The sequence below is a fragment of the Alosa sapidissima genome, chromosome 21, assembly GCF_018492685.1.
Source record: "Alosa sapidissima isolate fAloSap1 chromosome 21, fAloSap1.pri, whole genome shotgun sequence".
In the NCBI taxonomy this organism is placed as follows: Eukaryota; Metazoa; Chordata; class Actinopteri; order Clupeiformes; family Clupeidae; genus Alosa; species Alosa sapidissima.
Window position 1 is genome coordinate 9,835,825 of NC_055977.1, and position 16,784 is coordinate 9,852,608.

The 16,784-nt window shown below is 42.8% G+C and overlaps 2 protein-coding genes across 5 annotated transcripts; one reads left to right on the forward strand and one right to left on the reverse strand.

Annotated features, from left to right (window-relative positions):
• Positions 1-1,380: 1,380 nt before the first annotated feature.
• LOC121695276 lies at positions 1,381-8,301 on the reverse strand. 2 transcript variants are annotated; one of them, XM_042075973.1, is made up of 9 exons: positions 8,181-8,301; positions 5,495-6,277; positions 4,163-4,269; positions 3,936-4,012; positions 3,000-3,109; positions 2,779-2,917; positions 2,285-2,586; positions 1,576-1,949; positions 1,381-1,483 (listed from the first exon to the last, which is right to left on the reverse strand). In XM_042075973.1, the coding sequence occupies exons 1-8, from the start codon at positions 8,197-8,199 to the stop codon at positions 1,585-1,587; spliced, it is 1,902 nt and encodes a 633-aa protein (XP_041931907.1). In that variant the 5' UTR covers positions 8,200-8,301; the 3' UTR covers positions 1,381-1,483; positions 1,576-1,584. The 2 variants fall into 2 exon arrangements, with proteins under 2 accessions (XP_041931907.1, XP_041931908.1); XM_042075974.1 differs by having other exon boundaries at positions 5,495-6,273; positions 8,181-8,199.
• A 77-nt stretch (positions 8,302-8,378) lies between these two features.
• sgo1 (shugoshin 1) lies at positions 8,379-16,320 on the forward strand. 3 transcript variants are annotated; one of them, XM_042075969.1, is made up of 10 exons: positions 8,379-8,512; positions 10,764-10,927; positions 11,063-11,244; positions 11,355-11,398; positions 11,504-11,589; positions 11,943-12,917; positions 13,107-13,307; positions 13,425-13,580; positions 15,213-15,390; positions 16,021-16,320. In XM_042075969.1, the coding sequence occupies exons 1-10, from the start codon at positions 8,475-8,477 to the stop codon at positions 16,154-16,156; spliced, it is 2,160 nt and encodes a 719-aa protein (XP_041931903.1). In that variant the 5' UTR covers positions 8,379-8,474; the 3' UTR covers positions 16,157-16,320. The 3 variants fall into 3 exon arrangements, with proteins under 3 accessions (XP_041931903.1, XP_041931904.1, XP_041931905.1); XM_042075970.1 differs by having other exon boundaries at positions 13,428-13,580; XM_042075971.1 differs by lacking the exon at positions 8,379-8,512 and adding an exon at positions 9,982-10,139.
• The last annotated feature ends 464 nt before the right edge of the window (positions 16,321-16,784 follow it).

Consider the following 16,784-nt stretch of genomic DNA (forward strand, 5'->3'; position numbering starts at 1 on the left):
CGAGATATGTGTAGACAGCTGCCATATTGGCATTACGAACTAACCCTATACATTGCTATGGAGAATTATTTGAGTGCTGTGTCTCCTCATTAGAACGTCTTTGCCTATACCCTCTTAACTCACATAACAGCCTACAAACAAACACGATTGTTACCAAAACAATGCACTGAGATGAGAAAAATGCTTGTAATTGTATTTTGGTCAACAATAGCTATACCATAAGTGAAGTGGAGAACTTACCTTGTTATTATAGTTTCTAGCATACAGTCACGTTTTACCTAACAAACCAAGAGACCGGAATTTGATCTGAGAAGGCCTTGGTCAATGACATTTGCAAAATATTACACCTGCCTCATATAGAAAAATAACAATTTGGCTGATCATGATGTGTCTGTCAAAATGAGACTTTTCATTCATGGACATGGCCTGCTGAGGATGCAGTGAAGGCTGTGAGGTCAGAGTTCACTCATGCTTTACAAAGAATGAGACACGATTGGATAACGACCCATCTCTCCTATAGCCCGTTACTTGTTGTTGGCTAATGGCTACTTGAATATGATAAGTGATTGGGGAAACCAATAAACATCGTTTTTAACAGTATTTCTCTGAGTGCCTTAATGTGTCTTCTTCATGAAAATGGTTAGGTCTTCTGAGAAGACTTGGCAAGCATCAATGGCATACGTGACATCTGTGCTGTTCAGAGATATGCTGCTTTAGGGCCTTTATTTCTGACTATAGGACCTGGTTTTGGAAGGTTGGTGCTCATGATGCAAATCAGTTACTGATGTACACGAGACTTTGTTCAGTGGTTTATGAGTAAGTAATAATCTCCAAGTGAGGTTGTATGGAGGGTAAGTGAAGGAATTCCATACATTGGTGAAGGCCTCTGGCATCTAGTTGGCACCCTCTGGTGGTCCATGCATTGCCTAACATGCAGCTGCTACATTCTACTCCACCCATTTTCAAGAATTCCTCACAATGATGTGTGTTGGTTTTCGAAACAAACTTTAGTTTTTCATATGAAAGCACTAACTGCACTGATAGTTTATTGATCGTACAAGCTAAGTCTTATCATTTGATGGTAATTTCATTTCTTTAGAGAAAAGCTCGTACTCAATTAAATTGCTCAGCCAACTGGGAACCAAACCTGGTGAAACAATCCTGAACAGGAGATGACTAACATAGCACTTATAATTTGCCATGGGGGTGGGTGCGATTGAAGGTAATGTTATGTTGACAACATGGGTGATACTCAAGGGGTGTGCTGTTGACTGAAAGAGTAAATAAGGCAGATACCCATGCAAACTATACCAACATTTTAATAAAGCTCAGCATTTTCATCATTAACTTTGTTTTTTTTTTATGTAAACAAAAATAGGCCACAATTTTCACAAACGTCTCTATACAAAAACACATTCTCAAAAAGTGTTACTCAAGTGCCAAGCTACTCAAGTGCCAAGCTTCTCTGTCAATGTTGAAACACCTAAGAAATAGGAAAGTCAATAAAAAAATAAATGAAAGACAATAGTCTCACATTTCACTTAACTTTTGACTGACATGTTGGTGGTACTGTACCTTTGACAGCTACAGGATGAGGGGGGAGAAGTCACAATGGAACGGCATGTCTGAGTGTGTGTGAATCTGTAGGTCAGGGTGCGTGTGCATATCAGAGTGTGGGTGAGCGTCGGACTCTCTCCTGCTGGACAGGGTCTGTGAGGGCCCTGGCTGGGTTCCCATGGTTACGGAACTGAGGGGGTTGCTGTCTTTGGTCAGAGGGGTGTGGAGGGGGAAGAGTGTGTTTGTGTGAGTGTGTGCATGCGTGTGTGTGTGAGGGAGGGGTGAGGTGCTGTAGTGGGATTGCGGTTGCAGGTGAAGGGAGAGGCGTCCAGGCCCCTGAAATGCACCTGGCTGGGGTGGGGGCGGCTCACTGGAACATAGACGTGACGGCACTGGTAGACACATATACACACACCATGTACACACACACACACACACACGCACACACACACACAAACAAACAAACAGGAAAACAGGCACAGGCAAACACAACAAAAAATCACATGGGTAACAATGTCAATTTCTCAACAAAACTTCCTTTCAATAAAACTAGGCATGAGGTAGTTTGAGGTGATGGAGACGTACTTGGGGAAAATACATTTTAACTGTCACATTTTATGTTTCTCTTGGTCATTTTCAAAATGCTAAAACCTAGATACTTTGTTGTTGCCTCTGTAAAGAGAAAACAACAAAGTAAGGAATGCGTGCCATGCGTGTGTGTATTTACCCTGATGCATCTGATTATTCTGTTGACAGCAGGCAGGCACCAGACTGTTGGTCGTTGGCAGGCTGTATGTCATGTGGGTAGGGGTGTGGGTGTGGCCTGCGTGGGTCGGGCCGCTGTTCATGTATGTGGGATTTATATATGGGAGATTGGAGAGGTACTGCTGATTGAGTGTGTTTGTGTGTTGCATGGGCTGCGTGTGAGTGTGTGTCTTTGACGGATAGTGCATTGTGTTTGACATAGGCACAAACACAACATGGTGCTGTGGATCCATCTTCAATGACGACAGGTCTGTGTAATTGCTCCTACAACTCAACAAAAGACAACCATGAGGCAACGAAACACAAGCACTCTGGATTGCATAAAAACAACAAACTACGGAAACTATAGTTTAACTCTCTTTATGATGCATAACACATGTAATGATCTGAAGACATCTAAGACATTCTTATGATTTTCTACTGGGGAAAAAAAGACCTTAAATGTGTTGGTCTTACCATGTGTCAACAGTAGGCAGGTTGACTATATGTTGATTAGGGTCGAGAGAGAGAGACAGTGAAGCTCTACGCAGTGGAGGGGGACTATGCATGGGAGGGGGGCCTCCTTCCTGAGATACATACACCTGTCCAACGCATGCTACGGAGAGACAGACACACCCACCCTTTATTTGATTTAAATTGTCTATTCAATAAACGCTTTAGACAGACACTAGCCTTACCTGCGGGGCTGCTCAAGCTACCAATGAGGGAGCTGTAGGGTGGGAGAGTCTGTGTGTGGGTGGGGGGCTGGGGGAGCACTGACGGAACAGTCCCGGAAAAATAAGATGTTCTGGAGGCAGACACAAATGCACATGTTAGGCGCACGGCAAGACATCAATGCGACCAGTTTATGTCACTAATGCTCCATGTTAGTATGTGGTGGGGCAGCCGTGGCCTACTGGTTAGGGCTTCAGGCTTGGAACCGAAGGGTTGCCGGTTCGATCCCCGACCCAGTAGGAAAAATGTGGGCAGGGGAAGTGGTTGAGCATTGCTCTCCCATGCCCACATCCACGGCTGAAGTGCCCTTGAGCAAGACACCTAATCCCTCACTGCATCGGGATTAGTGTGTGCTTCACCTCACTGTGTGCTGAGTGTGTTTCACTAGTTCACAGATTGGGATAAATGCAGAGATCAAATTTCCCTCACGGGATCTAAAGAGTATGTACACTTATATAGATCAGACTTGAACCTGGACACCGGACCCGTATGTGGTACAGAGTAGGAATGATTTTCACTTTCTGACAGAACAGCTCTTTCACTTTTTTAGTATGCACATGGACAGGAAACATCTTGAGTCTTGTTACCAGTATATACGGTATTGGGTCAAGAGAAGGTATATCATTTTTAGAAGCATTTCATGAGCACATAGACTAATATAATAAATTAACACAAAAGGTGCAGGAACTACAATACTCTACACATCCTCATTTTCATCTCTCTCTCTCTCTCTCTCTCTCACACACACACACACACACACACACAGTATACACAGAAACACACACACTGTGGCACACTGAACATATGAACTCATTCCCCGAGCAGTGTGAGGAAAACCCTGCTGATCTGTGTGTGTGTGTGTGTGTGTGTGTGTGTGAGACAGAGATAGGGATACAGACCTCTGGGTGGTTTTGTGTGTCTTTAGTGGTCCCTTCCCTGTTTTCCGCCATTTAGCACGGCGATTCTGAAACCACACCTGGAAGAAAAGGATATAAAGAATTGTCCTATTCAACACAATTCAAATGTGTGTGTTCCAGCCATCTGGTATTACAATGACGAGCTTTACTTTTTAGGTACCAGAAATGTTGAAAAAGTAGAAGGTAAAATGAAACGAAACGCCACTAACCATGATCCTTTGGGGTGTGACTCCAACAGATGCAGCAATCTCCCTTCTCCGATCTCCATCAGGATAGTGATCATCCTGAAACAAACGCTCCAACTCCTGCAGCTGATCTAACCACAAGCATGTCAAGAACACACAAGCACACATATCCTAGCACATACAGTATATACAGATGGCCATCATACACATGAGGACCTATGCAATATATATTCATTTAAAAAACTCAACTCTTTCACAAGTCACTTTCCTTTTACTTCGTTTTCACATTTTTTTTGTTAAAGCACCATTTGAGAGTGCACCCAGCATGCTTTGAACAATGTGGCAAACAAACAAAAGAAGTTACACTTCAATGAAAGTCATAGAGAACCTACAACACGTCACATAGAAACTTATTATCTAGTTGAAAATGACGGTGCTCGCCTCCCCTTTACCGCCCACCTAGCTTCACAGCTTTAATCATATCTATTCTCGACATCGCAACCACTTCCGGTTTGGGACAACTGAAGTGAATTAAAAAATGACAAATTCAGTCGGGTAATTTCTCTATGAGCAAGTTGGTAGTTTGGTAGTTAATCCTAAAACTATATTGCCCTTCTATGCTACTATATTACCCTTCTATGCTTTTATTTGTTATTATTATTTGGTTTTGTTTATGTAAAGCACATTGAATGACCTCTGTGTTTGAAATGCGCTATATAAATAAACTTGACTTGACTTAATCCAGCGGTCGTCAACTTCAGACTGTAACGCTTTTGCTATTCTATCCAGCTTGTCAGAATAGTTCCATACAGTGGAACCTAAGTGCAGCCCATTCTTTCACACAAACATATGGGCATTTTTGGGCGTTTTTGGGCAGTAACCAGGCGGTAACCAGGTACGCCATGTTTTTGGAGGTGCAAACAAACGCTGCATCGCCACTGAGATCACATAGTTAAGGAGCTGGCTCAAGGGTTATAAAAGTATTTTGTCCTGTTTAGTTGTATAATGAAAGCTCAGTTTTTATAGCCATCCATGCGTGTTCACTTCTGGCTCCTTGGCTATGAATTTGGTAACTATAGCGGGCTATTTGACGTCTTTAATACTAAACATATCGGAGCTGTCAAATGTTGAGTTACTCCAGTCTAGATTATTTGATATGAATCACTCCTATCCAAAGTAAAGTGCCTGTTTCGATTTTAACTGATGGTCAAATCAACCAAAACTCCAATAATGTTTGCACCTCCAAGTGGTCTGTGACGTATGTTTGTGTGAAAGAATAGACTGAGGAAATGAGGAAGAGAAAATGACCATGCCGCAATGTCAAGAATACTGTAGGCCACACTCGGGCACACTCACCTGCTGAGTACAGTGTCCGTGTCTTCTTCTTGGGCACAGGTGGCAGTGCGGTGTGGTCAGCAGGAGGTGCGTGTGCTTGCGTGGTCAGGGGAAGCACTGGGTGGCCGTGGCCAGTGAAGCGCGTGTACTGGCGCGTGGTGTACACCTGCGTCAGCTGTACCTCCATTGGGGGTAGCAACGTGCTCACCTCCAGTGTTTGAGAGTTGAGGATGCCCGTCTGGGGCTTCCCCAAAGCAAGTGCCTCTGGCTGGGCATCGGGAGGTTGGAGGGGTTGTGCGACGTGTCTAAATGCCAGGCCTGCACTCAGGACGCTTTGCTCTAGGGACTGCTCACACACAGACAGGACACCACCTAGGGTCATGTCAGCATTCGCTCTCTCCTCCCCTTCACTCCCAATCCTTCCTTTCTCCTCAATGTCTGTCTCTCCACTCATCTTCCCCTCAATCCTTCTGCTCAAACACAACATCTCTCTATCTTCCTTTACCTCTATCTGTTCTGACTCTTCTGCCTGATTAATTTCCTCTTGCTTCACTATTTGCGCCTCTGGCTTTTCTTCATGCTTCTCCTGTATGTTTTCCTCTGTATCTTTGCTCATCTTCGCTGTGGTCATTCTCCCACCCGTGTTCTCCACATCCCCTGCTTTTCCCATCTCTGGTGTCGAGGTGTTGTTATGCTGTGCATAATTTCTTTCATTTTCCTCCTCATTATATTCTTTCTCTTCATCAGCCTCTTGCTGTCTTTGGTAATAGTCTCCTTCTTCATCACAGATCAGGAATGGACTACCTAAAGGCAACAGGGAAATTAGCAACATAAACTGACCAAAAGGAGCTATCAGTATTCAGTATATCAGTATCTGTAGAACCTTTTCGCCAACATTTATGAAGCTGGGGGACTGCTATATAACATGTTGGTAGTCATCCCTGTCTACACCAACGCCTGTTATTTTTCCCCATTTTGTTACCTCTTGTTGTTGGGAATAGGCTACATGTTATGTTGTTATACAACTCCTGAGCTACATTAAATAATTCTGAATGACACAATTCCAACCAGTTGCCCTAATGCAGTGGTCCCCAAACGTTTTCTTCCGAGGGCCAGCTCACTATGCCTGGCTCTAAGAGAGGGCCAGAGACTCGGAGTATATTAGTAACCATAAATAGCTTAGTGCTGTGAACAACAGCAGTCTACCTTAGTTGAATATTCCATTACATTCAATCATAGGCTACTGCAATTTACCATTGTTAGCTGTGTTTATATTGCCATCATACTATATCAGTGTAAAATGTAGCTGAAATGAAATAATACTAATAGCAGAGAAATAATATTAGCAGGTAGTCCCAAAAGTGTGTTTTATTCAAAACTCTGAACTCTGTGTCTTTGCATACACAGCTCAACTTGTGAACAAGCAATATCCTACAAATAATTTGAAGTTCTCAAACTATGAGAGTTTTATGAAGTGCTGGCAAAAACATCTGAAATGACCACTTTCACTCACCTGATGAGAACTTTGTGAATTGTGAATTTGTACATTTGAATAAGTGCATAAAAATAGAAATAATTATCCCAGATAGTCCCAGAAATATGACTTGAATAAAAGTTAGTTAGTTATTAACAATTAATTGATAAACTTTTAGAATACTTTGAGCACTGATGCAGTCAGCATAGGCCTCTTACATTGTTTGCAGGTAGGCCTACATTTCATTCCGTTTTCGATGGCAAACGCGAAACAGCGCCAAAACAACCACCAGTGGACAAAAAGAGTATTACATTGGTACTGTTAAGACTCGTCATAGAGAATGAACGGGGGAAATTACGGAGGTTATAGTTTGACGATGTCGTACTCCCATGCGGGCCAGATGCTATATGCCACGGATATCTTTTGGGGGGCCACCCAAAATGAAGTGGCGGGCCGTAGTTTGGGGACCACTGCCCTAATGGAATTATGTTATCCTCATCACGCTGTGGCACTGATTGTGTGGCACGTGCTACCAATTAGGGTTGACGTTGATGAAACACCTGTGCAATTTACACTTTTTCCATGGATTGGGTAGCAGACCATTAAACCTCTTCATTTTTTCCATACGTTCGCCTACCAATTATTAAACTTTTTAGAGAAAATAATTAATGAAACTAAATGATAACGTCTCAGTTGCTACCTTCAAAGAAAAGTTGCATTAAGTTAGTGTGTAGGTTACACCGAGCGGGTCTTGAAATCCACTTACGTTACAACAATATGCCAAGCTAGACCTAAAATAGCCTAAAAACCTAAACCTTCATGCCGGTAGCCTGTGTGCCCAATGGATTTAGAGACCCACGTTGTGACCTTGATTGCTTCTAATCCTACAAACACAATTCGCTATCAATCAACTAGCAATGACTACGACTGTAACATTATACAACTTCCTAATGGCCTCCTTACACCAAACAACTTTGACAAGATTTGGGAAAGATTCTTGAAAGATTGTAGTCTTTTGAGTAATGCTTGAATGGGGGGGGGGGGGGGGCATAAGTTAAAAGACGACAATCTTTCAAGAATCTTTTCCAAATCTTGTCGAAGCTGTTTGGTGTAAGGAGGCCATAACCTGTTTGCAGCGCTCTATATCCGTTTCCAACCTCAATAAAGTTTCCACTTAATAATGCAATTAGCTTCATGCAAGTAATTTGGTCATTAAAACGTTAATTCATTTACCGAAGTCGTGCATGGACATATCCTCTTCCAACCGTCCTCATGAGCAGTAAACTAGCAATCAATTTCTGCACCCTTTGGTACTTTGCTCTCAGTCTGAGAAGATCTGAGACCATTAGCTTGATTAGACATAATTTACGGTGGTAGTCTTCCATTATCACGTGACACAAATGCACCTGCTAGTCGCACTCCAAATTGGGGTTGAAATAGGGCTAGGGCAGATTAATTTTGATGTAGGCCAGCGGACTTGTATCAATTGCAAGTCGAAATCTGCCCATGAACTGAAGACTACTGATTATGGGAACGACCAGGCAGGACGCGGTTTTTGCAGTGAGGTGCGTCATTTTTATGTTGTTTCGTATCGGCTAAAGCGTTTTGCGCGCTGCTTATGCGCCCTGAGTGCCTCGAATTGAAAAAAAAAATCAACTTCAAGCAGAAAAGCGCCCGTGTTTTTATGAAAACTGCCCTGTCCTGTTATCTTGAGACACCCAGCCACTGACTGTCCTGTCCTGTGACACTCAGCCAATGCGCCGTGTTCTGTCCTATTAGTAGTGCCCGGAGACACCCAACCACTGTCCTGTAATTGTCCTGTATAGTGTCCCAACACACAGCACTGTCCGAGACACCCAGGCAATGTTCCATGACACCCTCAATGCCTCAAACTGTGTCTTGAACTGTTGGCAGCATGAATCCCTTCTCATGGATACTATCTTTGGGTCTAATAAAATGAAGTAAAGACAACATTTTGATACAACTACCTTAATCATTTTTAACAAATTGGTTTGCACTACTGCTGCACATTTGTATTCTGTCATTTTGTCAATCTGTCTGATACAACTAGATTGCTTTGCTCAAAGGAAAAGGCCTTATGTCAACTTTTTGTCCTTACAAACAAGGGAAGACAAAACCAGTTGAATGATGCTGTATGAATTCAAATTGGCCAGTGAAGGTGGCAGTATGTATGTTGACATACGGTTCGAACCCCGACCAGTAGGCATGGCTGAAGTGCCCTTGAGCAAGGCACCTAACCCCCTCACTGCTCCCCGAGCGCCGCTGTTGTTACAGGCAACACTGTGTGCTCACTGTGTGCTGAGTGTTTCACTAATTCACGGATTGGGATAAATGCAGAGACCAAATTTCCCTCACGGGATCAAAAGAGTATATATACTTACTTATACTACTTATTTTCAAGCCTCACATGTCTCTTATCACCCCACAAAAATGGCAATGACATTAAAACAAATATCTTTGCAATATGTTGCATTTTCTTCCTGATCCGTTTGTAGGCCTATTAATAACTGATTTGTTTGTGTATGGTTGTGTTGTTTTGAGTGTGTGATCTTTATTGTCAACACAAAAAAGACATCAATAAAGAAAGGAATTTAAAAAGACAGATTTCATTGTTCAGACCTGCACTCTCTCCTATGTGCCACATTCATCAGCGTGGACTGGCAATGCCAACCACCGACCTCAGCACAATGGGTGCTCTAGCCTATCTTCACCTTTGCACCCATTGTGGAATTTGCCAGCAATTTAAAACTGCTGTTAAAACCTTCATGAATTCAATATTGCCCTATTTTTGTTGAATGATTTTAATGGTCTGTGTAAGGCCCTGAGGGTCAAGAACAGCTTTATTAAATAATATCAACAATTCTATCAATTATTATTTATATATATATATATATAATTATTATTATTATTATTATAGTAGTAATATATTGTTCTAGACTGTTCTAGAGGATTTTTGACTCTGACTCGCTACCTGGAAATGACGCAGTTGCAACTGGTCTCCATCCACCAATGATATCACTCTGCGCCTAATTCGAATCCTTAGCTATCGCTAGCTAGCCATGAAAGCGAATCGAAGGAGATGAACGGCCTGTTGTTTATTGTTTTCACCACCTCACACATTGAGTAGCTGTACGTTGACCAGATATAAACGATCCATTGTAGAACCAAGCGGTAAGTTGTGTAACAAAAAACTACAATCGTTTGCGTTTCTCTCTTCTGTGGGAATCAGCTCGTTGTTTGGTAGCTAACTTTAGCCACCCAGGTAGCTTCTAACGTTAACGTGAATGTCTTGATGACATTCGGGATCTTAGGTGGGCTAACATTAGCTGTTTAGGATTGTAGGCCTATTTAAACAGTTACATTATACACCTTAATCAGTCAGGAATACATGCCCATAAGCTACAAAATCAGCAACACCACTTTAACACAGCTAGTTAGCGTAATGGTCAAATAGCCTCGGTGTTGGCTAACATTTTACATGTTGTCACGTTATGCTAGCCAGTTAACGTTAGTCAGGCTGCAACAGCTAACGTTAACGTTATACTAGTTGTATGCCCGTTACGTTATGGGTTACAACTAGCCATGCATTTAACAAATCTTTCGAAAACCACAGGTCCTCAGAATGTGGTAAAAATAAGCAGTAAACTACTGTCATGTTCCAGCTTGGATCATCTTATTTCGTACTCAAAACATATTGTTAGAGCATTACTTAATACATCAAGGTAGTTGTTGTTGCAAGATTGGGAAGGACAGTCAGTGTTTTTTACAACGTTTTGTTGCAATCCTGTTCCCTAGCTGGTTGGGCACAATCATGGCACGAGAGCGGGCGACGCAGCCCCAGAAAAAGTCTTTCCAGCAGAGTCTGGATGACATCAAAGAGAAGATGAAGGAGAAGAGGAACAAACGCCTTGCAAGCGCGTGCGCGGTCAACAGAGGGAAGCCGAAAGGCAAAACAAATGGTGAACTACAAATCCTCGAACGCACAATCTCTGGTTTCACCCCCTTATTAGCACATTGTATTAACCATATTAACTCATATGGAGTGATCATGAATATAATCTAAACGTTACTATCTATGTCCTCCTGTGGTTCAGGTCAGGTGAAGCCCTTTGTGCTGAAGAGTGTGCAGGTGAACAACAAAGCACTGGCTCTTGCACTTGAGGCAGAGAAAGATAAAGTGCGTCAAGCCCAGGGCGTCATACTGCAGCTGAAAAGAGAAAGACAGGCCCTCTTCTTTCATCTGTTATTACTGAAACGGACTGCCTTAACAACGCAGGTGAGTACACATATTCACATGTTATAGTAACTTTGATAATTGATTGTTTTGGATATTCTCTTCGATCACTGATTATTAATACCGGTATTGGACTTTCTCCTTTGCTTCAGAGTTCCACCCCTGAGCCACAACGACGACTGGATTCTTCTTCCAGGTCAGCAGTTTGCAGTGTTTGTAGTAGTAGAAGCTGAGATGTGAAAACATTCTGGCAAGTAAGATGCACAGGTATTTCAACGTAGCCATACTTTGTGTGTTGCAGTGGTCTATCGGGTTCTAAGAAAGGGGCAGGAGGTGATATGTGTCCTGACGACTTGGCTAAACAACCAGTTGAGGCTGTCAGCACGGGTAGGTGGAAGAAAACACCCTAACAACAAACTTCACAGAACACACAAATTCCATAGGAACAAGTTTGAAATCTACTGTAGGCCATTGTAACCCAGTCTAAATCTGACCATTATCTATCAGGGGGGCAGAATAACAGGAACCTTCAAAATGCAGGTTGTCTCTGTAGAGCATGTTATAACACTGTTAATGACTTGGAAAAACTATTTTTTCCCCTCCCATTTTATTCCCTGCTGCATTGTGCAAATGCTGAAGAGTATAATATTTGCAGTACAAATAATACAAGGAACTGCTCTGTGTCATACTATGTAAGAATATCCCTTTTATATATACCATTGTGTGTTTTTCCTTTCAAGGCGGCCATTGTCATAAGATATCACCACAGTTACCGGCAACGGTTGGAACAAGGCGTCGACGTAAAACTGGTGGACGGAGGTCAGAATGTATTGACCCAGCTTATCCACCACTTGCTGCTACGGAGAACGCAAGCACACAGGACCAAGAATCTCGACTGGTTGAAACTCAGGAGGAGGTAGAAGAAGAAGCTGGACTTCATGACTGCAGTGAGATGATGGAAACTTGTCTTGAACCACATAATGTACAGACTAAGGTGCACCACGCCCCTGAGCAGCCCAAAAAGAGAGGTCGACCCCCCAAACAGGCAACTCAAAAACAGACAGCCCCCAAACAGACGGTTCCCAAACCCGCAGCTCGCAAACAGACAGCTTCCAAACAGACATCTCAGCTCTCCACCGAGGGGAACCAACCCCAAACCCAGATCCCGGATCCCCCTTGCCCAGTGAGAGGGAGGCTGTTACAGACAGGCCCACATGCCCGCAGGGTGGTTGCTGCTCCGCTGAAAAGGCCATGGGAGAACAGCCGACCTCGCGCGCGCTCCAAGAGCCGAGATCGCACAGGTGGCCGTGCCACACAGCCACCGCCTAGCAACTCTCAGAAACACCAAGCCCCCAATATCAACAACTCCCTGAATATGAACGACACGTTTGACTTCGACTGTGAGGAAGCAGTGCACATGACCCCTTTCAGAGGGGGCCCTAAGGCGGACCAGTGCTCAACTGAAACGGCTCAGGATCCACCTCAAGAGGACACTCAGGATCCACCTCAAGAGGACACTCCGAAGACTAACAGCTCGTTGTCTGAGGATGAGGAAGAAGGTGATAGCTTGTACATTCCTAACAGCAGAACATGCAGGAGGCAGGAGGTCCACAGTCCCCCCAGACGGGCACGCTCAAAGAGAAGGGCTGCGCTCCAGGGGGCTAATCAAGGAAAGACTGGCCACCGTCACACCTCGGACATCAAGCCCCAGACAGGTAAGAAATCTATTATGTGTTCTTGAAGGGCATGGTAATACTAAGCTGGAGGAGTTACAACATGTGATGAACTAGCTCCTTATTAAGGAAGTGACTTGTCCGATTGATTTTGTCAGTTTGATTTTATGGGGTAGCAGCCTTTGTATTAGTATTCTGGTCATTATTTAAGAAATCCATTTAATGTGCTAGAGAGGGATTCCAGGAGGACAGAAGCCATCATTGATGACCAAACCGAATCCCCTGACAAAGAAGGGCTCAGAGTCTCAGAATCCTTTGGCGCAGGAATCCAGCCTCTGCAGTCTCCTTGTACTGAATTACTGCCCGATTCCCCGGTGTTTGTTTACTCTGAGAATCTCGACCTGTCAGAGTACAACAAAGCCACTGGTACAGGTATGTGTAGTCTCTACTTAGCCACTTCCGCTCCTTGGCCTCAATATACAGATATGCAAACATTACTTACACCTTCGGTGTGCTAAACATCACTGCTTATCCTTTTATATATTTCAGCAGACCTGAAAGATGAAGGGCCAAGGTCTCCAGCTGCTTCTGATATGGAAGAGGAGCTTTTGTTGATTGAGGACCCGTTATGTGGACTGCCAAGCCGAAGCCAGTCTCTGGGGTTGGAGCGAAAAAAGCCCTCACTGAAATTCAGGAGATGTGCAGGCAAGGATCATTTGTTGTTATCAGTGTCTTTATGGTTAAATGAGGGTTCCCACGGTCATGGAAACCCTGGAAAAGTCCCAGAATTGTAAAATCCCATTTTCCAGTCCTTGAGAATCATGGAAATCAGAAAATTCTTTGAAAGTTTGTCAGTCATTTCATAATTAGCCCCAACCTGCGCCATAAAGTAAACAATTTTGTACCTATACACCGTGAACATTTGTATCAGAGAAAATGGGTGGGAACCCTGTGAAGACATAGTCAGGGACCACTTGCTATACCTTCAAAGCACCAGTGGGTCGAGAAGAACCACTGGTTGAAAACTGCTGGGTTTGAATGATTCATCATCGCTACTCGGCTACATTAAAGGAGAATTCCGGTGTGATATTGACCTAAAGTGTATTGAAACATGATACCGAGTGTGAACGTATGTCTCATAGCCCATCTCGACTTGTCCCCTGCACTCCAAAATCTGGCGCTAGTTAGCCGATGCTACCAACAACTTTTTCAGTAGTGGTGCTTCGGCATCGGGCTAGCCATGCAAATAAATCACTGTTTTACACCCATTTACGAGGCTCAATGTATCTCCACACTTCATTGGTAGACTTCCTAGGGCCCTGACATTTAAAACGAGACATTGAGAACTTTGAAAAAGCACTGGTAGTTTACTTACAAGACGATTTATACAGACAGTATCTTCACGAAGTTTAACGTTTGCAGCCATCTTGAATTTAGTCACGATAAGTCGAGCAACGAGTAAGAATGAACAGGTATGATAAGGGATCAGATTCCAAAAATAATTCAGTGGAAATGCATGGATTCCAGTTGCTGCTACTGGAAGAAACTGGAATCCATGCATTTCCACTGAATTATTTTTGGAATCTGATCCCTTATCATAGCTGTTCATTCTTACTCGTTGCTCGACTTATCGTGACTAAATTCAAGATGGCTGCAAACGCTGAACTTCGTGAAGATACTGTCTGTATAAATCGTCTTGTAAGTAAACTACCAGTGCTTTTTCAAAGTTCTCAATGTCTCGTTTTAAATGTCAGGGCCCTCGGAAGTCTACCAATGAAGTGTGGAGATACATTGAGCCTTGTAAATGGGTGTAAAACAGTGATTTATTTGCATGGCTAGCCCGATGCCGAAGCACCACTATTGAAAAAGATGTTGGTAGCATCGGCTAACTAGCGCCAGATTTTGGAGTGCAGGGGACAAGCCGAGATGGGCTATGAGACATACGTTCACACTCGGTATCATGTTTCGATACACTTTAGGTCAATATCACACCGGAATTCTCCTTTAATCAACTTTCTATGTTGGGTATTTAACAAGCACTAGCTCAAGGACTGTATGACTGGCTTTAAGGACTGAGTACCTCTCTTTTGTCTGCTGCCAGTGCCTTTCACTTTCACATATTGTTTGTCTTATTAATTACTTGATACAAGTCTTTAATGGGACAAATGGTTGGTTGATTGAATGATTATAATGACTGATCATTTGTTCATGTCACATTTATTTATTCATTCATTAGGATTTGTTCCCATCGTCCATACATTTTTAAATATACATTTTTAACAAATTGTGGTGGTGAGTGATGTTGGTTGTTACAGCATGTCCTCTGTGTTTCTGCAGGTGGAGCAGTGGTACGGTCAGCGGTCGGCGTGGCTCTGACTGACATGACCAATCTCTCTCCAGCGGCCCGGCGAGCCCTCCCTTCTGTTCAGAGCCATCCGCTCCCTGGCCACTCCCCCGTCATCCGTAAACGCAGATGCACTGCTGCTGTTGATTACAAGGAGCCTTCAATTAGCAAGTAAGCCTCAGTATTATATACCCTACATGTTCTAGTGATATGTGCAGTATATAGATATAATTTCAAGGTTCATGGTCAAGGTTTACTCTGATTAAAGAAATTTATATTGCTAGGGGAAAAAATATCTCTTTAGGGTAAAGACATAGGGTAGACATTCCATTGCTGTCTCCTTTCAATTGGTATGTCACGTTGGACCATCATAATCTAAACATGGCTGAACTTCAGTTTAGTCTAGACCTTGACACCCCCACCCCAAATACTGTCATAACACCGGGAATACACATGGAACTACATAGACAGTAGATTACCCCTTAAAGGTGTACTGCCACACCGGTGTGAAGGGAATGTAGGAAAATGAACATTCTAAAAAATAGCAACATAGAATTTTAGAACCTTGAATTTTTGTGGAACGGAATCTTATGTTAGAATGTTCAAAAACCCACATCTTTTAAGGGTTAAGCAGAGACAGTGTAACAGATGCAGTGGCACTGATCTAGGTTTGGCATTTACAGGCATTTACTTCATCCTACACATAATTGGGGTAACACTATTTTGAAAAATATATTTTAAAACTGCAATAGAAAGTTATTTTGCTGACCCTAGCTCTCCTATTTCACCTCTTCTCTACAGGAAGCTGAGACGTGGTGATAAGTTCACAGACACAAAATTTCTTCGCTCGCCCATTTTCAAACAAAAATCTCGCCGCTCACTCAAGAGGATGTCCAGTCTTGGGAAATATAATGAATCATTTGTAGGATGCCATTGACTGTCTTTCTGTGTAGATGCACTCTTAACTGTTTGCTCGTCCCCTGTCTTATTATCTCTGTCCTTTTTAAGAAAACCATGATTTATTTTACATGATTTATTTTATATACATTTGACCTTGTATCATAGCTTTAACATGATCATTAAAGTTTGATAGACACATCAGATTAGAGATCACTTTTGAAGTTATTTTATTATGCCTCTTGTCTTTTATGTCATGACTCGGCCCTCTATGATTAGGATTGTGTCGTTGATTTGAAAGTCTTAGTGTCTCTGTGTTCAACATTTGCTGAAAGTGCATCATTGAGATGTTCCTCGAATGTGAGGCGTTCACTTTATATTTGACATCAGTATGCAATGAACTATTGGCCTTGGGTTCACTTACAGCTTCTGTGTTCTGAGTTTCAGTAGCTTGTAGGAGCATGAAGAGGAGCTGCATCATTTCATCATTTACATTATTAAATGGCATGGTGTACCATGTATGTGCCGCTTGCCAAGTTTAAATGAGCTAGTGCAGGGATTCCCAAACGGTGGTACGCAAGCTTCCACAAGGGGGTACGCAAGATAAAAAGGGCAATGTCGGAAAGGTGTTAAAAATGATTATTTTAAAATCTTAAGCCTAGTTCTCT